The sequence below is a fragment of the Lontra canadensis genome, unplaced genomic scaffold (assembly GCF_010015895.1).
Source record: "Lontra canadensis isolate GAN:19392208 unplaced genomic scaffold, GSC_riverotter_1.0 scaffold72, whole genome shotgun sequence".
Classification (NCBI taxonomy): Eukaryota; Metazoa; Chordata; class Mammalia; order Carnivora; family Mustelidae; genus Lontra; species Lontra canadensis.
The window spans coordinates 5,611,420-5,639,084 of NW_022631066.1; the positions used below are offsets into that span (position 1 = coordinate 5,611,420).

At 35.3% G+C, this 27,665-nt stretch overlaps 1 protein-coding gene across 1 annotated transcript in view; it reads right to left on the reverse strand.

The window, feature by feature from the left end:
• MALRD1 (MAM and LDL receptor class A domain containing 1) overlaps positions 1–27,665 on the reverse strand; it is a 736,704-nt gene that overhangs the window by 390,089 nt on the left and 318,950 nt on the right. The window contains exons 26-27 of the mRNA XM_032880867.1: positions 13,073–13,320; positions 9,059–9,350 (exon numbers count right to left, since the gene is read on the reverse strand). Coding sequence (XP_032736758.1) covers positions 9,059–9,350; positions 13,073–13,320 — 540 coding nt within the window. The remainder of the gene's footprint in view (positions 1–9,058; positions 9,351–13,072; positions 13,321–27,665) is intronic.

The window sequence follows — 27,665 nt, forward strand, 5'->3', positions numbered from 1 at the left end:
AGAGAAGGAACACAAGCACAGGGAGTGGGAGAGGGAGAAGCAGGCTTCCTGCCAGGCAGGGAGCCCGATGTGGGGCTCGATCTCAGGACCCTGGGATCATGACCCAAGCCAAAGACAGACATTCCATGAATGAGCCACCCAGGCACCCCTAGAAGGTTAATATTTTAAAATATTAATTGCTGTGGTGCCTGGGTGGCTCAATGGGTTAAGCCTCTGCCTTCGGCTCAGGTCATGATCTTGGGGTTCTGGGATCAAGCCCCGCATCAGGTTCTCTGCTCAGCAGGGAGCCTACTTCCCCCTCTCTCTCTGCCTGCCACTCTGCCTACTTATGACCTCTCTGTCTGTGTCAAATAAATAAGATCTTAAAAAAATTTTTAAAAATATTGTTTTTCTATATATCAATGAAAAAATTAAATTTCAGAAACATACCTCTTATAAAACATTACAATTTTCATTAACATAAAAATATTAAATGTCTTTACCATTAAACTAGAATACATTACTGGATCTTCTAATCCATGGAAATAACATGTTCTTCCATTTATTGCAGAAGAGAAATGCTATATGCCTAACTAACTATTGAAGAGTTTTATTACAAGAAGCAGGAAAAAAACTGGTCATTGCAGAACAAACAGAGCACACCTCCAATCCCGGATGATTCCATAAAAAATGACACCTTGTTTACACAGCTGCATTTACTTTTTTACATAGTTAATTTGTGTAATAATTACACTGTAGTAAAGCAATATGAAAGAATAAATTTTCAAAAAAAATTCACTGGTTACCTTAACAACTAAAGAAAAATTTTAAATTAATGCAACACCAATATTAGCTAATAAAAAGAAAAATGGTAGAAGTGTGTGTGTGTATGTATATATACATACACACACATACATATAATGGATAAAATGGATTATTACTCAGGCATAAAAGTACAAAATCTAGGCATTTGCTGCAATGACTTGGATGGGGCTAGAGAGTATGATGCTATGTGAAATAAGTCAGTCAGAGAAACACAAACACCATATGATTTCACTCATGTGTGGAGTTTAAGAAGCAATACTAATGAGCAAAGTGATAAAAAAATGAAAGAGAGGCAAACCACACCAATTCTTAATTACAGAGAACAGACTGATGGCTACCAGAAGGGAGGTGGGTGGGGGGATGGGTGAAACACGTGATGGGGAGGAGGGCACTTACTGTGATGAGCACTGGGTGTTGTATGGAAGTGCTGAATCACTATATTGCACAAATGAAACTCACATTACACTGTAAGAGAACTGGAAGAAAAGTAAAACCTTTAAAAAATATGTAACATTATTACTAATTTCTACTAACACATTCTGTAATTTCATAAGAAGTACTGATTTCATGAATTTAAAAGTGATACATGGGATAAATAATGTGGGAAAAGCCCCTGAATAAATATTTATAAAACTGCTTACCATGTTATGCTATATCCAAAACCGATTTTAAGTATTCTAAATATATTGGCTAGCAAGTTGCACTAATTTTATACAATATCCGTTGTACAATCTATAAAACTAAAAGAAAGAAATTTCATAAAATAGAGTCTATCGCAGCAATACACAAATGTGGGACAGGAGAAAGCAGAAGGTGAGGCAGACACTTAGCTGCCATAGTTTTAAAAGCTAAGTTTTCCTTAGAATATAGAAAAAAAGCAGAAGGGTTCCAGAAAAAAGTAACTGTATTAAAGAAGAAACAGTAATGTTACTAGTTATTACATCCATGAACAGAAGATGGGTATTTTTTCAATGGACCGAAGTGGCACACATACACACACACACACACACACACACACACACACACACACACAAAAGCAGAACTCTCAAACTTGAATGAATCCCTAAATTCTACCCTTGAAAATAATTTAAAAAATGAATTTGTTGATTTCACTTACTACTCATAATCATGCAGGGGAAAAAAAATATTCTTGAAAATCACAGAGGTGGATGACTTGGTTAGGTGTGATACAGAGAGGGAAGAGGAAAGAAGTTTATACAGGCAGTATCTCACTGTTCAAATCCAAACTCTCACATGTCCAAGTGCTGGCTAACCGTATCCACCACTATGTCCCACCGAAAACTTAAGCTAAGCATAGCCCCTTCCTACACATTGTTAGTAATGTGTTCCAAAGAGGCAGAAATTGGGTTTTGAAATGCTACACCCATAGCTAATTTCCATTACCTATCTACCCATGTATTTACAACTAAGTTCTAAAAATGCAAATGAAACAGTGAAATACCAATAAAGCTATTGTATTTATTACTGTATTTTGAGAGCCATAAATTCATTTGAGCCAGCAATGTCTGTCAGTTTGATTAGCTGGTCTTTTGAGAATTCACTGTTGTCTTCCTAAGACTAACCTTACATGTTTACATGAACAAACTTAGAAGTGAATCTGTCAATGAGATATTCTAAGAGTTCTTTCTTTTCTTTCTTTCTTTCTTTTTTTTTTTTTTGGTCTACCACTGCAAAGCCAGCTCTCCATGATCAAAATGTTATATTTTTCTTTCTCTTCTCTTACATCATAATCTTCCACTTGTTTTGCTTTCCTCTCTACAGATTTTTTCAAGACTTTCTCAATTTCTAGAAGCAGTCCTTGTACAATTTAGACAACGCATGACTACCTATGAAAGTCACTGAAGAAACACAGTCAAGACAAATGCACAATGAAATAATGGCTCATGGTGCATTTGCTGCTGTGACATCCTTCTCTCAGCCGTAAAAATGCCCGAGATGAACATCCTATGTAATGCTACTGCAGGGAATTTTGAAAACATCTTTGTCTACCAATTGTATTTGGAATGCGACTTGAGATTTTCCCCGTAGAACATATTGCTTAAAGAGTACTCTAATGAATTTTGGGTGATCTAAATATATTTTCCAGTATAAATATTAGTGCCCTCTCCCAACAACAACGCAAAATAAGGAAGAAGAGATACATGGATACAAGCATGCTATGGATTTGAGTATTTAAAAACAAGAGGTATTCTAATATAACATTAACTTGGGAAACACTCTGTAAAGAGTATGCCTGCATAAACTTCTTTCCTCTTCCCTCTCTGTATCACACCTAACCAAGTCATCCACCTCTGTGATTTTCAAGAATATTTTTTTCCCCTGCATGATTATGAGTAGTAAGTGAAATCAACAAATTCATTTTTTAAATTATTTTCAAGGGTAGGATTTAGGGATTCATTCAAGCAATGAGGTATTTGGGGCTTTTGTGAGAGCCATTTCTTTGAAGAGAATGAGAAAGACAAAGCAGGTCTGAACCCTTGCTTTGAGCAATTAAGTTGGAATACGTTGGAGAAAAAATAGCAAGTAGACACAGTGAAACTTTGTAATCTCTCTAGTAGAGAAGAGGGGTAACAAGAAAAAAAAGGAAGTAACATTTTTGGTAAACGTCAACTATTTGCCAGGTATTGTTTAAAACACACTGAATATTACTATCTTAACTGTTTTTCAAATCACTCAGAAGTAAATTCCAATAGCCTCATTTTTGGAGACAAGGAAGATAAGAATTAGAGAGGTTAAGTAGACCAGATGACATTATACATGTAGTGGGCCTTGCAAAGGTCCAAGCCCATGTCTTTAAACCTCAGACACATGCATTTTGCACTAAGCATTTTGTACAGGGTTCATTAAATTAGAGCCAAGCACAATTGGCCAAATTTTCCTAACTCCGGACTCTGCCTGAGCTGCTGTGCCAGCATTTTCATCAGTAGGTAGCAGCCTTTTAATTACTGCCAAATATTTCAGGGAAATGAGTGACCTCAAAGAGGAGCTAATCCATTTGGTCCCCATTGCCTTACATTTTCTTTTTTTAAAGATTTTTTTTTTAAGATTTTATTTATTTATTTGACAGAGAGAGATCACAAGTAGGTAGAGAGGCAGGCAGAGAGAGAGGAAGGGAAGCAGGCTTCCTGCTGAGCAGAGAGCCCGATGTGGGGCTCGATCCCAGGACCCTGGGATCATGACCTGAGCCAAGGCAGAGGCTTTAACCACTGAGCCACCCAGGCGCCCCTGCCTTACATTTTCTTAAAGCAAAAGTTGATTAGCATGTGATATCCCAAAATATATTTGTTGTATAACTCATATTTGGAAATGACTATAGGGATTTAAAACACACCCACACCCACACACACACTTACACCTGTTCCCTGCCTTCATTACACTAGGAATTTTTATTAAATGTCTGCCAACAATGCAGAGAATATGATAGTGATGAAATTTGCATATGGACATTTAGAAGATGAATCCTGGTTGCCTTTTTCTTATTAAAATTCATTAAACAATTATTTTTATCCATCATCATTTAGCAATTAACAAAATTGCCATCAAAATAAGCTCTCAAATATAACTTCTAGAGACTTAAAAATAATTTAATATTACTTTTGCTAATAAAGTCCTGGGTCTTATTTGACTAATTAGAATCACTGATTTCAGATTCAGTTCAATTGCCTCTTCCTAAATATATATGTTTTATCTCCTCTTGTCTTTCCTATTTTAAGCCACCCTTGATAGAATTGTTAGCCTACCCACATGAATATCAATGAAAAGCATGGGAATAAGAGTCATTTTCAAAAGTTTAATGGACGTAGCTACTGTTTATGGCACATAATGCCATTTACCCTTCTTCAATCTGTACAAGTTCCAAGTTAAGTGTTTTCACAGGAAAGAGAAATTAGCAGCCTTTTCAAGATAGGTATATACACATGTTATTAATGACACATCAAAAATATTTAATTAGATGGTCAGAAAGTGATAAGATTGAGCAATTACAATGCAATGTGAAAAAATTATATGTGATCTCGGCAAGAAAAAAACATTTTTTTCAAAATATATGAAAGAAACATATCCTTAATAAAGTGCAAATAATGGAGGCTTACTCTCAAATATCTATACCACCTAAGGAAAACTGACAAAGATGCCCCAAATAAAGAATAATATGAGTTGATTTTATTGAATAAATGTCTACCATGTGCCAGACATGAGACTAGGCAAATTACATAGGCAATGACCTCTATTCTCAAGGGCCTAAGAAATAAGAGATACTCTTTCTGCTTTACAGATGAGGAAATTTGAGTCTCAGGGCAGTTAGGCCATACATAGTAGTAAGAAGGGAATCTGAGATGAGTAGCTAGTCTTCTCAAACATGGTACCTGTGCTTTCACACTTGGTGTTGGGGAAACATACATGTACTTCTATTTAAAGAATATAACAGCAATTCTTGGATATTCAGGAACTCTGCCCTAACTAATGGAACCCCATGGACAGACCTGAAAATGCCCTAGAATATTCACTTCACCTCCTGGACTGTCCAATCTATGTCCACTATGTCCACTATGGTAGCCATTAGCCGGAAGAGGCTACTGAGCAACTGAAATGTAGGTAATGCAGGCGATCCCAACTGAGGTGTGTTGTGAGAATAAAATATACAGAATTTAAAACATCTTATTAATATTGCCTTTGTATTGAAATGATAATTTTTTTAATATATTAGGTTAATGAAAATATATTGATTTCACTTTTTTAAAATAGAACTACTAGAAAACATAAAACTACCTATGTAGTTCACATTTGCGACTCTCTTTATACTTCTATTAGACATTCATGGTATCAGTGATGTGTTCAGGATGCCACCCTCCTCCACCCCCCCTGAGACAGAGAGAGACAGAGACAGAGAGAGAGAGTGGGAGCATTCCTTTAAAAATATCAGTGACTCCAACACAGTCTTCTAAACTCAAAATGATATCATAGTGTGTCAGAATCGCTTCATAGTTCAAGTCTAAACAAGGTGTAGCTTTTCACTTTTCCCAAGAGAAAGTCATATACTTTATGTTTCTGGAGGCACAGTTACAAATACTCCAATAGTCTGTAGGAATATTAACTCTATACACACATATTTCTCATGTGCCACATTTGAATGTGGGCATTGTAGCTAAGGGAGTCATCAAAAAATTCAAGTATTTCACCTTATTTTTCAGAGTGTTCATCAATAATTTAAATAAAGACATTTGGTTGTTTTTTTTTAATTTTTCTTCTTGGAGTCCTTCTACCACAGCCATTTCTACCAGTTATCATACTTTATGCAAAGGAATATGATACCTTCTTTTGAGCTTTTATTGTTTCCTTTGCTTTCCCTTCCTTTCTTTCTTCCTTCTTATTTGTTTCCTAAGACTAGTCAATACATTTTCAATGCATGTTCATTTGGGGAAAAAACTGAAACAAGCCAATAATTGAGTTGGTCCCAGGTTAGCTCCCTATTTCTTTTGTAATATTATCACAGAGACTCAGGGATACTAGGTTCCTGCTTCAGACAAATTATCCACTCACAGGACAGGCCACCTTGGCAGCCTGTGTGACACCGTCTCTCCTGTCTCATGCCCTTAGATGTGCCCACAGTGCTTTCCTCCCCACATTCATTATTTGATCTACTGCCCTCACACATGGCAACCCTATCCAGCAAACCAAAGGAGGCTTTCCTTCCTATAAGCCCCAGGTGAGGTTCCAAACTCCTGCACATCCTATAAATAACCCTCAAATCAGATGCCCTCAGCTGGGGGTTTTCTTCATTTTTTTTTTTTGCATTCTCATAAAGTTTTGTGTACTTCTCCCGGCACTTAATTATAGCCTACCTACTATTAGAGTTACTTGAGGTGTTTTTCCTATAACCCTTTATCATACTGAATTATTCTTAAGAGCAGACATTCTTTTATTTTCCATTCATCAAAAAGTTTAATATGGATGGCCAAGAGACACATGAAAAAGTGCTCCATATCATTCAGCATCAGGGAAATACAAATCAAAACCACAATAAGATATCACCTCATACCAGTCAGAATGGCTAAAATTAACAAGTCAGGAAATGACAGGTGCTGGTGGGGATGCGGAGAAAGGGGAACCCTCCAACATTGTTGGTGGGAACGCAATCTGGTGCAGCACTCTGGAAAACAGCATAGAGGTTCCTCAAAAAGTTGAAAATAGAGCTACCCTACGACCCAGCAATTGCACTGCTGGGTATTTACCCTAAAGATACAAATGTAGTGATCCGAAGGGGCATGTGCACCTGAATGTTTATAGCAGCAATGTCCACAATAGCCAAACTATGTAAAGAACCTAGATGTCCATCAACAGATGAACGGATAAAGAAGATGTGGTATATACATACACAATGGAATACTATGCAGCCATCAAAAGAAATGAAATCTTGACATTTGCAATGATGTGGATGGAACTTGAGGGTATTATGCCTAGCGAAATAAGTCAATCGGAGAAAGGCAACTATCACATGATCTCCCTGATATGAGGAAGTGGAGATGCAACATGGGGGGCTCGGGGGGCAGGAAAAGAATAAATGAAACAAGATGGGATCAGGAGGGAGACAAACCATAAGAGACTCTTAATCTCACAAAACAAACTGAGGGTTGCTGGGGGTACGGGGGGTAGGGAGAGGGTGGTGGGGAGGGTATGTGCTATGGTGAGTGCTGTGAAGTGTGTAAACCTGGTGATTCACAGACATGTACCGCTGGGGCTAATAATACATTATATGTTTATAAAAAATTTAAAAAATATAAAAAAGAAATAAAAGAAATAAACTTTAATATGATACTTCAAGTATCATAAGGATATACAAAGAACTCTACCATTATTAATATGTGTCCAATAATATATATTTTATACCACTTTGTAGATACTTTAAAATTTTCCTTTTGGAAATGGCTTTTAACTAACTTTTATCTTAGATTTCACAATTTAAGAATCTGACATTCCCAAGAAGACTGATTTGTTCTTCATGTGCCCCGCTTTATAGCTGTTCATAAAAGTTTGAAGTGGTTGAACATAAACCTTGCTCCCTCACTATGTAGATGCTATTAGATTATTTTTTCAAAGGCTAGACCTATACACAAGCTAGTATAGCCACCATCCAACCAGTCAACACAGAATGGAAAGCAAAGCTTTTCTCAAGGAAGTAGATGAAGTCTGAGGTATCTGAAATGCTCCTGCATTACAATTTCATGAGGACACTTATATCTAAACATCCTTCAAATGTTCATTTGTTTTTCTCTATACTATTCCACATAGCGCTAGAAACATGTCAGGGAAAGACTCTGTTCAACAATCAGTCAACAGGGAAACATCGATCTAGAAACTTCCTCTTAACCAAATGAAAATACTAAGTGCAATGTTCCTTATTCCATCTACCATGCTAAAAGCCAGAGCAAACATTTGTTCTTTTTAAAGCACTTTCTTTTTCACTAATTATAAGAGATATAATTTATATACCAAAGGAATGGCACTTTCGGTTTCTTCAGTAAACTCAGGGTTTAAATATTAATATGTCCTATAAATTGACAAAATCTGCTGTCCTTTCATTTTAATAACATAGGCAGCATTTATTTTCATTCCATAACACTGAGAGATCACATAGATCAATGGTGCTTGCTATTCCCACTTCCTACAACATTGTTACTATACACATTATATTGAACATATACATACCATTATGCTGATATAATTCCTTAGACAAATTATCGAAGGAGGGTTTAAAAGAGTATATGAACATATTCAATCTCCTGAACTATTTAAATATGTAAATGCAACCATTCAAATCGCAATATCCACAGGTCTAAAAAGAATAAAGTAAATGGCCCATCCACAGTCATGCCTAATTAAAATCAAGTAACTCTGTTTCTGATGTTCTTATATTTCATTGGGTAAAATGATATTTGTTAAGGATTCAATTCTGAATCGGACTGCAAACAAAGGAGTCTTCTCTTATTTGTTGATCTAAGAAGCAGCTGACTAAACAGAAGTCAGAAACTAGTAAACACACTGAAGCTTGGAAAAAATCTGGAGGACAGCATTATGAGTCAAGGCTTGAAAGATTTTAAGACTTTTTTCTTTATGAAAGCAATGAATCACTCGGGGTTTCTATCATTTCTTCTCCATTTCTTTCCTTCCCTTCCACCTTTCTACTCTATAAAAATACCAAGCAATCACAACTTAAAATGTTGTTGTTAAAATGTACCTGTTGGAAGAGGCTCGGGGAGGTCTTCTGTCACAGAGCGGTGAGGTGACAGACAGCTCTTTGTAAGCACAATGTCATCTAGGGCAATATCACCATGGTGTCCTTCACCAACTCTTCCTTCGAATTGAAGTTGGAAGTCCTCATCGCCAGACAGTGATAGTTCCTTCCGCTGCCAGAAATTGCCTTGTTCTACAGTGAGGTTAAGTAGGACCTTTGTTTGGTTGGATACTGACACCTGGATCAAGGTGAGTGCCCCGATGCCATTTCCATACATGTGATAATGAAAAATGACCTGTAACCCAAAACAGGAATATTGTATATAACTAGTACGATTAACTCTACTTTACTTTCAATTGTATCATATTGCCCTCTCCTTTACTAACAGACTCCCAAAGGAAAACTAGATCTGCGTGCCCTGTTGTTCTGTGAGTACTCTAATACTGAGTGGAGTCAGGCCAGCCTTAAATTATAAGTTATGATACATGGAAGACAGAGCAGTAAGAATCAAAAAAAAATTTAGATGAAAACCTGAGCAGAGTTTATTTTCATTCTTTAACTTCTAAATGGAGAATTTCCCAATAAACTCCTAAAGTCCATTGGCAAAGGAATAAAATATCGTTAAAAAGTGATCCATTATCTAAAGACTCTTCATGATTAAACAATAATAGGAACTAAAGAAGACCATTTTCAGTCTTTTAAAATTTAAATCATTTTCTTCAAAACAGTGGAGTACTCTGTTGCTTATTCTACCATATTCTTGCACTTGAAACATGTTTTTAGATCTACACGATTTTCAGGGCTCTGCTATCTACCACCAACTACCAGCAACAGGACAGCAGTTATCCAAATTTAGCTGAAATGCTAGAGATATGATCTAAGAAAGCAGCCTTGGGCATTTCTCCCCCCACAAGAAAAATCAATATAAGTAGTTTCAAAGATTAACAGCTCACCAGATTCTTAGTAATTGTTACACAGAAGGGAAAAGTTAGGGGAAATTCTAGGAGAAAGAACTGTGTAGGTTAGAAAAAATACGAACTCAGAGCACTTTTAAGCTTTTGTCTTATCATGTGTATGAATGAGGGAACACAGTAAAGGTGAGTGATCCCCACACAGAATAAAGGCATTTTTGAAACACCAGCAGTCATGTAATATTACACTTTAGAGAAAGAAAGGAATGAATGTGCTTAAGGGGAAAAGAATCTGACTAAACAAATTATGCAGTGCATACTTCAAAAAGCATCAACTTAGAATAGAATAAGTAAACCATGTGAAGTGACACTACTCAAATTTCCTAGCTGATGAAACCTTCAGGCATTCTTCTGTGATCCAAAATTGTTTCTTCTATTGACAAAGCTTTCCAACACAAGCTCTGTGACCATTATGACTTGTTCTGGGAGAAGACCCATGAAATCTGGGTTATATGACTCATGAGAGGAAGAAACATAAGGGGCCTATGGCCAACCTCTTGACCAGCATCAACAGATACAAGAGAAAATGGTCCAATGCACGTCACACATGTCTGTCTGGATTCCCTGCAGTCACAGACATGGCCTTTCTAGACGTCTGCCTTGTTTTGTCTTATTTGTGCAACAAATCTGAGCCCTACCTCTTAAGTTGCAATAAATATTTCCCTGTCTTCTTGAGGTCATTTTTTGAATGATCCCATGTGGTTAACATGCAAACATACAGATATGTGTGTTTATACATGTTAAGAAAATACTTGACAACAACATAGTCTAACTGCAGGGCATAGTGAGGGAATGCTAAGTACGAGATTCAACTAGAGAGGCACTTTCTCTGAAAATTTCATAGTAACTCAAAGGTCTCATCCCTTCCCATATCAATCTGTCTCATTCCTCCTACCATCCATCCCTAAAAAGGAAGAAAAATCTTCAATTTGATTTTGTTCTGCTTCAAGGTATTCCACAAGGTCAAGTGACAGAAAGGATTTTCATGAAATCTGGAAGGTCACTCTGCTTACCTGATATACATATTTTTTATATGAGCTACACAATCATTCCCAGCATGACCTTTCCTCACTTCTTTGTATTCAATCTATATCATAAATATTCATAAAATGAACCATTCATCATTAATTTTTTGACATTTCTTCTAGGCATATTTCATTATTCTCACACAGATGTTTAAAACAGTGGGGACTACAGTTCCGGGACCAGGGCAAAATAGAGATGGATGAAATCCTGAGTTACTACAAAACAAACCTTTGGAGCATTTTCAGAGGAAGCTTAAGTTAAAAAGCCATGAAGTCAAGCTGGAATACTATACATTTTGTGCTTAATTTTTAATTAGCTTTCTAAGACTAAAATTTGTAAAATTTCAGAACATCTATGAACATAAGAGATTTATAGATAGAGACTTGACATATAAAATCTGGTGTGCTTGGGCTTTGTTTTGGAGAAACCTATCAAGTAATGTGGAAAACAACAAAACAGATGAGAAATATATTTGATTAAAATTCTTTTTTTTGCCAAATGAATTAGATAAAGTTTAATGTTATTCTGTATAATTTGTTATATTTGCTTTAGACTGCTGAGTTCTCTCTCTAAAACTCTGATCAGATCATGTCACTCTCTTGCAGAAAATTCTATCAAATGTGCCTCACAAGATAATAGAAATGAGGTTACCCCCTGAGAGTTAAACTATGAAATCAACTTAAGATGAAACAGTAAAACTTCCAATACAAACTAAAAGCTTAACATGCATTAAAACCATGACAATGGTAGGAAGTGAAGGCTGCTCGGTACAAAACAGAGGAGTGAGCACCTGTAATGGGGGCAGGGAATCTGGGGCGTCTTGGGCCAAAGGTTTAAAATGTCTCCTTCCAAAGGTTAAGGCTCTGTGGTGGAGGTGGCAACACAAGGGTATTATACTTTGAAGACAACAAAGATTTTGATCATGCTTTTGTCTTTGATCAGCTGACATCTTTCTGAATGTAATTTGCTTTCCTTTCAGTGTTCAGACCCTGAGAACTCACCAGTCAGAATATGTGTGTTCCGATCCTATGGAGATCACACTTCCCATTGTAAATATAAATGCCACATTTATTCATATACAATTCTTTTTATTTTTTTTTTAAGATTTTATTTATTTATTTGACAGAGATCACAAGTAGGCAGAGAGGCAGGCAGAGAGAGAGAAAGAGAGGAGGAAGCAGGCTCCCCGCTGAGCAGAGAGCCTGACATGGGGCTCGATCCCAGGACCCTGGGATCATGACCTGAGCCGAAGGCAGAGGCTTTTACCTGCTGAGCCACCCAGGTGCCCATATACTATTCTTTTTAAGCAAGATTCTCGGGAAGTCATCTCTGAGTGGTTAATTTATGTTATACATAAAGCTAAGTTTAGAATCTAACTCAGCTGACTTCCATTCTTTGTGAAATAAAAGCAATCAATAAACAAAAGGGAAGGACCTGAAAATACACAGTCATCATAGAGGCTGGTTGTCCCAAAGAGCCATACAATCCTATTTATACTTATAATAGTACTAACATTTTCCTGAAAGTTCCACAGGATAATAGCTAAACCCTCTTCTACCTTTTTTTAGGGCTAATTTTCGTCTTTCCTTTTTCATGAAGACTTCTTCAACCATTTTACAGTAGATCCAGCTATCTCTAACATTTGTTCTTGGGAATATTTAAATATATGCTACTTGAATTTTCTTTCTGATGGTGAAATTCTCATAATTCCAGTAAGTACTAAATTCCTTGAGGGGTAAGCAACTGCATTTTACTTCCTTTGTACTATCCATACTTTACGGAGAGTAACCATGAAGTCTTCTGGTGCTTTCCACAATTCAAATAACTATGGAATTTATCAATAGGATAAATTCTTCCCACAGTTCTAACAACCTTTCTCTTTCATCCATACGGTACTTTCTCCTTGCCATACATATCCTAGGTTGAAGAAATTCAAACTCAGCATTGGTCTGGTCCTGGCCATTCCATTTTCTCTATTAGCGCTCTCAGCAGTCACAACATTTCTGGGTATTTTTCTTACCTTGCAATCTTTGCTTCTTCTGCTGATGACTGGACTGGAAATTCTGGCAGCCCTCATGGGCTGCTGAGGGAACACGCTCTTTATGAAGATGTAATGACCAGAGGAGTTTCCTAAGGTGTGATCAGCAGCTGGCTCTGTGCCTACAGCAGGGAGGTTGCTAGCTTTCAGATTCCAGTCAAAGTCATCATCCTGCTCCTGCTCCCAAGAACAGAGGTCAAATTCAAAATCACAGCACCCATTGGAGGTACCTGGAAAACATTTCCCAAATTATGGCAGAGAGAAAATTAGCGGACTTTAAGATACGCAGTCCAAAACTAGAGCAATCTTGACACATCCTGTAACAGCACCTGAGAAAATTATCCTGACACTAGCATTAAAATAGACTATTTTAAACCTATGTTTAATAATTAATGCTTCCGCATTTTATCTTAGAGAAGACTCAAATATCCAATAAATATCATTTAACCTAGCAAAACTTCAAAGTGTTAGGTTACCAAAGATTTTGAAAGCCACTTAATAATTTGTCTACAATATTTTTAATATTTCAACCAACTTGTTTTTAACAATTAGCCATGAAAACTTCCAGAGACAAAAATCAACCATGATCTTAGGTCATTTTTGCTGGCAAACTGCACCAGTCCCAACATGAACTGAACTCGTAAGTTTGGTAAAATAAAAGCTGATTATCTAGCGAGGCTTGGGAAGACGTGGGAGTAGTACAGTTCATTTTTCATTACTACTTCGTTTTTAGAAACTAAGGTTTCTAAGAATTAAAACTCTGATAAATGTAATCAAGATGCTAGAATGGCTCAGGGAAGCAACTCTGTGTGTAAGAAAGAGGTGCATAAAAAGACAAAAGGGATAAAAATACATTTTTGTTGAGGGAAAAGAAAGTAATTTTGTCCCAAAATGAAACTGGTTATTTAGAGACAGGAGGCTTACACCAAAATCTGTATTGAAAAAGAAAAAAAAAAAAAAAGAAGAAGAAAAAAGAAATTTGTAAAACATTTGTGAAGGGGAATCACTGGAGAATTTTTCCTAGGGTCAGGACTGACTTGGATTGGAATAAATAGGTTTTAAAAGTACACTGGTATAAAACTGAAACTTGGTTTCTCTCTCTGCTAAAAAGATGGTTTTCTTGGATTATTGCTCTGCTTTAGTAAGAAATTATAAGCAGAGTTTCTGTTTTGTCCTTATCAGGTCTTGACTACTTGAAACAGTTAAAACTTCTCAAAATTAAAGGAGCAAAGTTTTGCTAACAACTAGATAATCCAATGTTTTTGCCTATGAAATCCCTTGTTAACCACGTTGGTTAAAGAAATAATGAAACATTGAGTTTTATAGTGACTGTGATCCTATTTAGACACGTGCTTTAGAACCTTCTGATATTGTTAACAATCTTCCCGAACATCCAAATTCTCAATCGTTTTGACAAAAAAAAAAAAAAAAAGGAAAACAAAAGAAAATAATATTTTAGTTTGCTACATATAGTCTTTCCATGGCTTCTGCAAGTTTACTTTTCCACAAATCTGGTTCTCAGTCCCAATATCAATGAGCAGATATTTAAGTATTACACACATTTCCTCCTCTAAACACCTATTTGGTCAATGTAATTTTATTTCTTCTTTCTTCTCATCTTTGCTCCCCAGGTGCTGGTAGGGAATTTAGGAAGCTTCTTATTCTGTTCAGTACAGTTTGGGTAGGGAAATGCTGCCTAAAGTAAAAGCTATGAATCACTGAAATTGTTTTTTAAAACATAATCTTCATTTTAGAGATGAGAAAATTGTGAAACAGAAAAAGGTAAAAAATATACTAATTGGAATTTATTATAATAAGTTGCAGAAATTAAATATGTTAGGTTGCATGAAATACCAACTATCTCTCCCAGGTTCCTAAAAATATTTTATTACAAATATTGCTAAAGTGTTCTTCTACTTCCAGGACAGCAAGAATTATTGAGTTCAACTATGACTTTATTGACTTTCTGCCTACTGGGTCTATCCATTTCTTTTCTTTTTTATTGTGTTATGTTAGTCACCATACAGTATGACATTAGTTTTTGCTGTAGTGTTCCATGATTCATTGTTGGCGTATAACACCCAGTGCTCCATGCAGTACGTGCCCTCCTTAATACCCGTCACCCAGCTCACCCATTCAATGCCTGACTTCAAGCTGTATTACAAAGCTGTGCTCACCAAGACAGCATGATACTGGCACAAAAACAGACACACAGACCAATGGGTCTATTTCTGACAGACGGGTACAGAAATCTCCGACGATGATAGTCGATTCATCTATTCTTGCAATTCTAGTAGATTTTGTTTCATGTTGTATGACAACATGATAAATGTGTTGTATCTAATAGATATTATTAATAATATCTAATAATTATCTAATAGAATGTGTTTTATCTAATAGATATTATTAGATAATGTCTAATAATTATCTAATAGAATTATATTAGATCCCTACACATTAGGGATTGTCATGCCTCCTTGGGGAAATGACTCCTTCATTGTTATATAATGCCTTTATTTATCCTTGATAACTTTATAAGTTTTTATTTTGCCTTTTTTATTTTCCAAGGCTCTCTTTCCCTTTCGTAGATTTGAGTTTCTGATTTAGATCATTTTCCTTGATCTAAAAACTTTTTTTTTTTTTCAAAGTAGGTTTTCTGGCCCCCCCCAAAAAAAAAAATTCTTGCAATTCGTGTTTGTCTGAGAAAGTTGAGAAAGTGTTTGTCTTTTACTTTTGAAGGATAATTTCACAGGGTATGAATTCAAGGTTGGCAGTTTTTTGTTGTTGTTTATCCCCCAAAATACCTTAAATGTTTCAATCTACTCAGTTCTCATTTGTGTAATTTCTGAGAAGCATAATTCTTACCTTTGTTCCTCTGTATGTAAAGCATCTTATCTCTCCAAATTCTCTAAGATTTTACTTTGATTTTCCATAGCTTGGAAAGGATATATGTTAAGTGTAGGGGTGTTTTTTGTTTGGTTGGTTGTTTTTGTTACATTTTTGTTTTGTTTTTGCATTTATCCCGCTTCATGTTCTATGCTGTGGTTTTGTGTCCAACATTGATTTGGGGGGAATTCTTAGTCATTATTTTTCCAAATGTTTCTTCTGTTCCTTTCCTCTTTCTTATCCACGTGGTATTCCCGCTACACACGTTACACATCTTATTGTGAAGTCCTTGAACATGCCGTTGTTTTTTCTCAGTCTTTGTTCTCTCTGCTTTTCAGTTTTGGAAATTTCTATTGTGATGTCTTCTAGCTCAGATATCGTTCTTCAGCTGTGTCCAGGCGACTAATAAGCCCACTAAAGCTTATTTGTTTCTGTTGCAGTGGTTTTGATCTCCAGGATTTCTTCCTGATTCTGAGGATCTCTATTTACATTGCCCATCTTTCTTGCATGCTGTTTTATCCACTAAAGGCCTTAGCACACTGATCATAGTTATTTTAAATACCTGGTCTAATAATTCCAACATGCCTGTCATGTCTCTTTCTAATTCTTCCTCTCTCCAAATCAGACCATGTGATATTTTTCTCAATAGCTGGACATGATACACTGGGTAAAAGGAACTGCTATCAATAGGCGTTAATGTGGGGAGAGGGGAAGAATTCTATAGTTCTATGATTAGGTCCTTTTAGTGATCATGTACCTCTGGACTGTGAAACTCACAAGCATTCCTCAGATTTTTTTTCTCCTCTCCTTACATGGAACGGGATATCTAGGGAGGGTTAGCAATGGAGATTTCCCTTCCACCAGGCCAGTTAGGCTCTGAAAATACCCTGGCAGTTTAGGCTTTCAATGTCTGAGGGAACGCCTTGTGAGGAAAAGCAGAGTGCTCTGTGATACCTTAAAATGGTTTCCACCGACCCCCCACCCCAGCTGTTGGAAGTAGGAGAGGATTTTTCTCTGATATTTACTGGAAACCTGGCCAAACTCCTTGCAGTATTATATTTATACACAATATCATAAATAAAGATTATAAATATCAATCTCACAATATTACAGGGTGTTCTGATAAGTGGGTTACCTGAAGTTTTTTAACTCTTGGGCTTGTCCATGTGGCAATTCCAGCACGTCATCAATAGCCAACGGATCTCTTATCCAGGTACCGGTTCCGTCAGTGGATTCGGCCCCCGAGTTTCTAATCTGCTAATGTGTGATTCCCTGGGTTCACTTGCCGCTCTTCAATCTCAGAGACATTTGTCCTGTGTCCTCCTTCGTTTATGGATTTAATAAACTCTTGATTTTTTAGTCTCTTCAGCCTTTGACTGAATAATTATCTAATAGAATTATATTAGATGCAGCCTTTGTGACCTCCAAAATCATCATATACAGCACTGGACAGTAGGAACTACACAAATCTCTTCCTATAATTCTGCTGGTAAATCCTACAGCTGATGATGTAAGTGATGATGCTGTAAAACTGAGCATTGTGTTACTAAGAGCTTGTATTTTCTAAAATTGTATGTTTAGGATACTTTTCATGTTCTTTATGTTTAAAGGCATGATGCAGCATAAAGCCAATGAGCAATCTGATCTTAAATAATAAAATGTATAGGTCAGAATTCTTTGATAATAGTTATTCTTTATCAGGTTCTCTCTGAATATTGAAGTGAAAATGAAAATATTAAAAACCCTAATTTTATGTGAGATGGTGCTCAAAAACTAAAAATAGTTAGAAGGATTTAAGTTGCAGCATGTTAAGTATTTATATAGATTTGTCTCTTCAAGAAAGCTAGTTAGAACAAGTTCTCAAATATTTAAGGAAATTTAATGTACATGAGAGTAGGAATGATTCTGCCACCAAAGGTCTCAGGGCCCTGTTCTTCAGTGCACAGGCCAAAGGAAGACAGGTGCACATCCCAGCTGAAGCCACAGCAATTCTGGGACAAAGATTCTATACTATTGTTAATAGAGTGTAATCATCACTCTTCAAGACTCTCCAAATTCTGCTAGGCATCAAAATCATGTCTTTCTTTATGGATTCATTCTTACAGTTAGCATAGATCAGATATAATTGTTTAAATACACAAAAGTAACTATTATGTTATTTGAAATAAAGTGGAAAATTTGAAAATACATGGGTCTTACCATTGTTTTGATACCATTTTGGAGTGTAAAGACCACTAAGATGAAAGTTAATTTTATCACACCATTCAACAACAACAACAAAAAAAATATGCCCAATAGTGAAGAATGGCCTAAACTAATTTTCAGTTTTTGAAATAACTAAAAATTAATTAAGAAAGCATCAAGACTAATATGCTTTTTTTTAAATGGTTTAACAGTCTAGCTAACTGTTTTACTACTTTCAAGGATAGAGAAAATTTCTCTGTCATAATTCTGTCACCAAATGAACATGATGGCATTTTCTATCCAATTGCTGATTTTTAAAAATTGCATTTGAAACTTTCTGGTAATTTATTCTTTCCTACAATAGACTGTAATAGTCTTTTTTGCTATAGAATAGTAAAGTTCTCCTAAGTATCCTTTCAGAGGCCTGAGAGGTAAATACATTAAAATAATAATGAACCCCAACTCAGCATCGTTTAGAAGCTGAATAGTTGTCTTAATTAAAAATTATAAAATGAAGTAACTAAATCAGTTCACCTTGTGTTGGAAAATTTATCAACCCATGAAGACTAGTTTGCCATATAGACCAGCATCCAGAAAGGCCAATTGCATAAAGAAATGATGTTGGGAGATGAAGAGGAGAAGTGAGTTGGGGGAAATTGGAGGGGGGTGGGGGGGGGAGACAAACCATGAAAGACTGTGGTCTCTGAGAAAAAAAACTTAGGATTTTGGAGGGGAAAAGGGTGGGGGTTGGGTGAACCTGGTGGTGGGTATTAAGGAGGGCACTTATTACATGGAGCACTGGGTATGGTGCATAAACAATGAATTTTGGAACACTGAAAAGAAATAAAATGAAATTTAAAAGAAATGATGTTTGCTGGGGAAAATCAGATTTGTTCTGTTTCAAAAATCATACAAATGATGCTACATGAATTTCTATCGTGTAAATTCTGTTTTTCTTCTGATATTTACTATTGTTTTAAAGATATTTTTCCTTGGAAATTTTAATTCTAATGTATCAGTGGGGGAAATACAATAAGCAAGCATAAGTTGTTAAGATTTCAGATCACTGTGGTGAGAAGGAACAACTTATAATTTCATATTTCACAATTTCCCCTGGGTGCCAGGTGAGAAAAGCAGCAAACAGTCTTTTGTGCAGATGCCAATTCCTGTCATTTCATGGAGCAATTAATGCCAGAACCAGACAGGTGTGCCATCAGGAAGACAATGATCACCTTTGTCTGCAGCTGTACCATCCATCAAACCAGTTTCTACCTTTCTAAACGTTATAACTTTTCCATTGATCACTATCTTCATGAGCATGAAATATCAGTTTCATTTAAAAAGTTCATAATTTTGAAAGGCAATAATCTAAATCCTTTTAAGACCCAAACATCAAATTCCTAAAATTAAGATCTCATTGTTCTATTCAATTGTTCATTCAATATAAATTTATTGAGCATATGCTATAAATAAGGCACATTTAGGAAGATTAAAAAACTAACCGGAAGGGGGGCTATTGTGTATTGACCATAATGTGTGTCAGGTTCAGAACATTCTCTTTATTTATGTTATGTTATGTAAGTCCCACAACATATCAGTATAATAGTTGTTATTTTTAGTTTGGTTGATGAGAAAGCTGAAGTTCAGAGTACGATACTAAGCAAAGTATCACATTGTAAGTAGCAGAACTATGAGTTGAAGAATGATATACACAGAACTCTGTGCCACACCACCCCCTTATAATGTAGTATGCAGTGCTCCAGGATGGGAGCTGCAAATAAATAATAATAATAATAATAAATTTACAAATACTACAGGATAAGAACTGTATGTGTCTATGAGAAAATTCTCAAAGAGATCTCTTTACATGTAGGCAGCTATGAAAAGATGGCAACCCTCCACTTTGACTTGATTCTACTTGAGGTAGTTTATCAATTCTTTTACACTGTTCATCTAAATATGAATGTCCTATGGACATATGGAAGAAGGGTCTGTAGTCAAAGGAATGTGATGAATCCTATAAATTATATCTCTGTTAAAGGGATTTAAAAATACACGAGCATATTATTGACACACTAGCTCTGAGAAATCCCATAATATGGAAACTATTTTTTTATATAACAAAGAATATTCCCAACCTATCTAAGGAAGCTATGAATTTATTTATTTACTTATTTAGTAAAACTATGAGAATTGTATAGATTATTACATTGATGATGCACAGGACAAGTTTTACAAATTCTATTAAAATAAACAAGAAAAAAAAGCATAATTTGAGAAATTAGTTTCCAGTTATAAATGGGGTACTTTCTCAGTTTTGTGACTTTGGAGATTGTTTTAGTTTCTTAGTGAAAAAGTACAACAAAATGGGTAGCTTTAAACAATAGAGATTTATTCCCTCAAAGCTGCAAAGGATAGCAGTCTGAAATCAATGTGTCTCCAGGGCCATGTTCTCCCTGATGGCCCTAGGGGAGAATACTTCCCTGACTCTTTATAGCTTCACGTGGATACTGGCAATCTAAGCATTCATTGGCTTATAGATACATTCCTCCAGTCACACGACATTCTGTGGTTCTCACATTATCTTCCCTCTGGATGTCTATGTCCATATTTTGCTCTTCTTAAAATTGTAACAGTCATTGGGTTACACCGTACCTTAATCTAGTATGACCTCATTTTAACTCAGTACATCTGCAAATGTATGCTTCAGCTAAGGTCACATTCACAGGTTCTTCGTGGACATGAGTTTTGGGAAGACACTATACAACCAAATACTGGAATGATTATGTTCTTTAAAGCAACTCTCTTGGGTTTTGAGATATATAATCACATCATTAGAAAATAATTATAATTTTGTGTTACTGTATTTCATTTCACGCCTTACGCACTGCCTAGAACCAGAACAAGAGTGTTAAATAATAATAGTAAACACTCTTAATATAATCTTGATTTTAATGAAAATATTTCATTGTTTCCTTCAATTTATTCAATCATCTGTAAGATGTTAAAGTTCTATCATTCTATCTATTACAGAAATCACCTATCAGTTTGTTATGATTTTTTTCAGTGGTTTATTTGGTTACATGGACAGTGTGTTATTTCCTTTAAACAGTGTAAGACCCTGACCTCAAAATGTATAATGGTTCTATTGCTGAATTTGGCTTGCTACCATTTTCAGTTCTTCTACATTTATATTCACAAGGAGTTTGAACTATAGTTTTCTTACTTTTCCAATTTTTTGGAGGCTTGTCAGTGATATATTAGCTTCATAAAATAAATTCAGTCATTTTTATATGTTAGAATAGTTTCTTTGGTCATTATCAGTTCATTAAAATGTGATAGAACCCTGTAGTACCTATCTCAAGAGACAAAATCGAGGACATCTGTTGATAACTTTGATAGTTAATGGTCTATTCAGGTTCTCTACTTCATTAGTTAATTTTGGCATTTTTCTCATAGAGAGTTAACTATTTCATTGATATTTTCTAGCTATCAAAAAGTTATTGGTTTCTATATGGTTATTAATTCTCCTTTAACAAGGCTACATTTATTCAAGTATGTTTTTCTCCTTTTTTAAAATTAAAAATTGGTATTTTATCTACTTTTAAAAATAACATACTTTTGAATTTATCATTTGAATTGCTTGTTTTCCAAGCCATTACTTCTTTCTCCTGAGTTTCTTAATACTACTTCATTTCTTATAAATTTTTCTTTTTAAGTAATTTCAAACTTATAGAAAAGTTGTAAGGATAGCATAGCACCAGAAAACCTTTTGACATTTAAATAAAATAAGGGAATAACTGTTTTGAATAATAAATTTATCCTAAAAAAAAAATCAACAAGTTGGAAGAAATGAGAGACTACCTTTAAAAAAAAAATCCTTGGGACGACTGGGTGGCTCAGTTGGTTGGACGACTGCTTTCAGCTCAGGTCATGATCTCAGAGTCCCGGGATCGAGTCCCGCATCGGGCTCCCGGCTCCACGGGGAGTCTGCTTCTCCCTCTGACCTTCTCCTCGCTCATGCTCTCTCTCACTGCCTCTCTTTCAAATAAATAAATAAAATCTTTAAAATAAATAAATAAATAAATAAATAAATAAATAAAAAATCCTTAAAACCGAAACAAATCTGAATGAGATTCTATCCATTACAAAAACTGAATTCATAATAAAACATTTCCCACATACCCAACTTTAAACTCAGATGGCTTCCTGGGTCAAATCAATTGAACTTTTAAGGGTGTAACTGTATTAACGTACACAAACCCTGTCAGAACATAAGGAAAAGAGAACCCTTCCCAATTCTCCTTATGAAGCCAGTATAATGCCAATACCAAAGGCAGACAGCAACTATAAGAAATTTAGAGACCAAGATCCCCCATAAACATAGGTGCAAAAATCTTTAACAATACATTTTATCAAGGAATGTGTTTGACTTAATATTCAAAAATCAAATAAGGTAATTCATCATTTTAATACAAAAGGAGAAAAAAATCATATGATCTTCTCATCTAGATGCAGGAGAGGCACTGATAATATTCAACACTTCTTTATGATAAAACTTGATGTAAACTAGCAATAAAGGGGAACTCATTCAAACTGAAGAAAGGAACCTGTGGAGAACATACAGCTAGTTTCAGACTTAAATGTTAAATATTGCATATTTAACAGGGTAAGGTAATCCAAAAGCACTTCTTTTATTCAACAACTGTCCAGAAAGTTCTAGTCTGCGCAATAGGAAAAGAATGTAAAATGGAATTGAAGAGAAAGCATATAAAAACACATGGATGGAACTAGAGGGTATCATGCTTAGTGAAATTAGTCAATCGGAGAAAGACAACTATCATATGATTTCCCTGATATGAGGAAGTGGAGGTGCAACGTGGGGAGTTAAGGGGGTAGAGAAGAATAAATGAAACAAGATGGGATTGGGAGGGAGACAAACCATAAGTGACTCTTAATTTAATTCACAAAACAAACTGAAGGTTGCTGGGGGGAGAGGGGTTGGGAGAGGGGGGTGGGGTTATGGACATTGGGGAAGATATGTGCTATGTGAGTGCTGTGAAGTGTGTAAACCTGGCGATTCACAGACCTGTACCCCTGGGGATAAAAATATATTATACGTTTATAAAAAATAAAAATTTTTAAAAATCACATAAATTAATCAGTTATCTATAAAAAAAATTCTAAGAAATCTATATGGTAACTACTAGAACTCTTAACTAAATTTGGTAAGGTTACAGGATACAAGGAAAATATATAAAACTCAATTGTATTTTTACAAGTTATCAGCAAAAAGTTAAAGTTGAAATTAGAAAGTAATTTTATTCACAATTATGAAAAGAATAAAGTATTTGGGAATATATATTAAAAAGACATGTCTATACTGGACTTGCTTATATAGGATGTCATCACTGGAAAACTCAGGGTCATTAGCATTCAGTTTTCTTCCAGTTTCTGGAACCTATCTGAAATCCCAGAGAGTCTCTTTGTAAAAATGTTTGTGTATATAGTAAATACGCAGACATGTAATGGAAAGAAGTGTGAAAGAACTTCTTTGGATGATATAAATGTACTGTATTTGTGATATATGTGCATGTACTTGTCAAAACATCAAATTGTGATGTATGCACTATATATTTCATCTTAAAAAACTAAGAACAAGTATCAAATTTTAATTATTTTGCTTGCTTCTAACAGTGATGTATGTTGGCATTTCTGAAATTAGAATGCCTTCTGCATATTCTAGATTTGAGCAATTAAATATAAAAATTGATTTAATTTGGTACTAGGCTGTTGCTGTTGTAGATAAAGGTGACAAATATGAAAATGTGGTATTGGATTAAAATTGGTGTTATCCATGGTGGATGGATGGATGAATGGATAGGTAGATGGAGAGGTAGATAGGCAGACTGATAGGCAGGTAGATAGGTAGACAGGCAGATAAATAGACAAAGCCATGGAAATATGCAAACACATGTATACATATACATATATTTACTAGTTCTGTCCACTGAGAAGGCCAAGAAGCAATGACTTATTAAAAAAAATCTTGATTTTTAAAATATCACTCTCCACTAAAAAGAATCAGGGCTCTTTAGAGCTGATATCAAGTCTGGGGAAGAAAAAGTAAAAGGTCAGTGTGGGATATTTTATTGTGCAAGATGAAAGGAAGTGATCAAAGAGTGATTAACAGCTTTGAAAAGTTCATAGAAGATAATTTACAGGAGTTCCTATTAGCCTAATCTGGAATAATTCAATAATCAGAATAAATTATGATGATTATAACCCTTTGGATGAAATTTTAATCTGTGAGACCATAATAATATAAATAAATAACAAGTTAAGAAATGAATAGAGCAAAGGCAAAGCTGCTCTTTATAGTAGAAAACCAATTTGTGGGGAGTGAAGACATAAGAAAATCATCAGTGGTCTGTATGACCCAGCAATCCCAATTTTGGGTATATCCAAAAAAACTGAAGTCAAGAACATGACAAGATAGCTGCACTCTGATATGCACTGTGGTATCATTCACAATAGCCATGATAAAGAAACAACCTAAACATACACTGATGGGAGAATAAAGAAAAGGTGGTGTTTACATAAAATGGGATATTATTCAGCCATAAAAAAGGAAATCCTGCCATATTTGACAACATGATTGAATTTGAAATACGCTAACTGAAATAAGTTAGTCGCAGGAAGAAAAAATATTGCATGATTCAACTTATATGAGGTATCTAAAATAGCCAAACTCAAAGAAACAGAAAATAGTATGGTGATTGCCAGAAGCTGCAGAGAGGAGCAAATGGGGAGTTGCTGTTCACAATGGGTATAAAGTTTCAGGTATGCAAAATGAAAAATTTGTAGAGATCTACTATATAACATAGTGCCTAGAGTTAATACTATATTTCATCCACTTAAAAATTTGTTGAGGGTAGATCTCATGTTAAATGTTCTTACTACAGTGGAAGGAAGGAAGGAAGGAAATCAAGAAGGGAAGAAGGAAGGAAATCAATCAATCATCAATAGGAGCTAAAACTAGCTGAATGTTTGGCAAGGGCAGTATATTTTCATACTCACTGGTATTTGCTTATGAATTAATAATTATTTTTAAAAGAATTACTTTATAGAAGAGAGATGTGACTGACTATATCTTAACCAATTGTTCAAAGTAAACATCAGGAATAGGAGCACAAATCAACACATGCCTCCTCATATGCTGCACTGAGAAGGATGCACGATTACATTTGTGGTATTTTTCTTTTTTTAAGATTTATTATTTGTTTTCAAAAAGAGAGAGAAAGCATGAATGGGGAGGGGCAGAGGGACAAAGAATTTCTAGCAGACTCCCTGGTGAGTAGGGAGCCCAAAAATGGGCTTTATCCCAAGACCCTGAAATCATGACCTTTGCTGAAGTCAGATGCTTAACCAACTGAGCATCCAGGCGCCCCTGTATGTGTGGTATTCTTGCTAACACACTGAACATTTTATCTAGTTGTAAGAATTAATGACAGAGAAGTGATCAAATCTCTCACAATAATTGTGAATACTTCTATTTTTATTTAATTCTGTCTGGTTTTTATCTCACATATTTTGAAGTTCTATTACAATGCACATTTCTGACATAACTTCATGATAACTGACTTTTTCTTCTTTTTTTAAAAGATTTTATTTATTTATTTGACAGAGAGAAGCACAGAGAGAGGAGGAACACAAGCAAGGGAAGTGGGAGAGAGAAGGGCAGGCTTCCTGCCGAGCAGGGAGCCCCATGTGGGCCTTGATCCCAGGACCCTAGGATCCTGACCTGAGCTGAAAGCAGATGCTTAACAACTGAGCCACCCAGGCATCCAATAACTGACTACTTTATTATAATTTTCCTTTTATCATTTGTAATTTTTTCAGAAGTCTACTTTTATATTAATTTATGTTATATATATATATATATATATATATATATATATATATATATTTGCTGTCTTTAACAGAACAAGTTTAAATATAAAGTCAGAGATAGGTCAGAAGTCAAAGGCTGGAAAAATATAAACCAAATATTCTATCATGCTTTTCTAACCAATCAGAATTTTTTGCATTTTAATTGATATGTTTAGGTTAGTTACATTTGACTTAATTAAATGTTTTGACAAGATGTAGATCTTTCAGGACCACTGGGTGGCTCAGTTGGTTAAGCAGCTGCCTTCGGCTCCGGTCATGATCCCAGCGTCCTGGGATCAAGTCCCACATCGGGCTCCTTGCTCAGCAGGGAGCCTTTTTCTCCCTCTGCCTGCCATTCTGTCTGCCCGTGTTCTCTCTCTCTCTGACAAATGAATAAATAAAAAATCTTAAAAAACAAATTTAGATCTTTCATTTCATCATTTTTTTCTACTTTTTAAAATTATTTTTTCCCATTTGTTATTTATCATTTTTTCCTCCTGTGTGCTTTTGAATACTTTTAGTATTCCATTTTATTTCTTCTGTTGGGTTTTTAATGTATCCCTTTACATTTTAGTGTTAGTCTAGTGATTTCATGTGCATACTTCACTATCACTATCTAGAGTTGATACTGTTCTTCATGCAAAATTTTAAGAACCTTTGTACAGTTTAATTGCAGTCATCTCCTGTTCCTTGTGCTATTTTTGTCATGTTGATCTACCTAGGATATAAAAGCTGCAAAAATGTATCTTTTCTTTAGAAAAGTCATGTATCTCTGAAAGAAAGTAGTAGAAGAGGAAATGTGGTCTTGTATATTTACCCACATTTTTATTATCTTCATTCACTCCTAATGATTCAAATTTTAATCCGGCTTTCGACTTGAAACATGTCCTTTAATATCTTTTACAGTGCATGCTGATGTATACTGATACCTTTGCTTTTCATTTATCTAAAAATGTCTTTACTTTGCCTTAATTTTTATAAGATATTTTCCCTAGATAGAAAATTCTATGTTGATAGGTCCTCCCTTCCTCTCCCATTTTAGCAGTTTAAATATATTCTTCCAATATCTGTAGGGTTATTTCTGGGTTTTGTTTGCTGATGAGAAGCTAACAAGCCTATGATTACTCTATTTTTGATGAACTTTTTTCTGGTGTTGGCCAAGATTTTCTTTTTTATTTTGAAGTGATTTTCATTTACTTTGTCTTAATCATCCTAATCATCTTAAGTTGATATTTTCCATAGATTTGGAAAAGGTTTTGATAATTATTTGTTCAAATATTTTTCTGCCTCATTTTCCCCCATTTCCTGGTGTTTCTTTTTTTTTTTTTTTTTATTCATTTGACAGACAGAGATGAGAAGTAGGCAGAGAGAGGCAGGCAGAGAGAGAGAGGAGGAAGCAGGCTCCCCGCGGAGCAGAGAGCCCAATGTGGGGCTTGATCCCAGGACACTGGGATCATGACCTGAGCCGAAGGCAGAGGCTTTAACCCACTGAGCCACCCAGGCGCCCCTCCTGGTGTTTCTTTATTAACATGTATGTTAAGAGTATTTGATGGGGTCCTGGGCAACTCTAAGG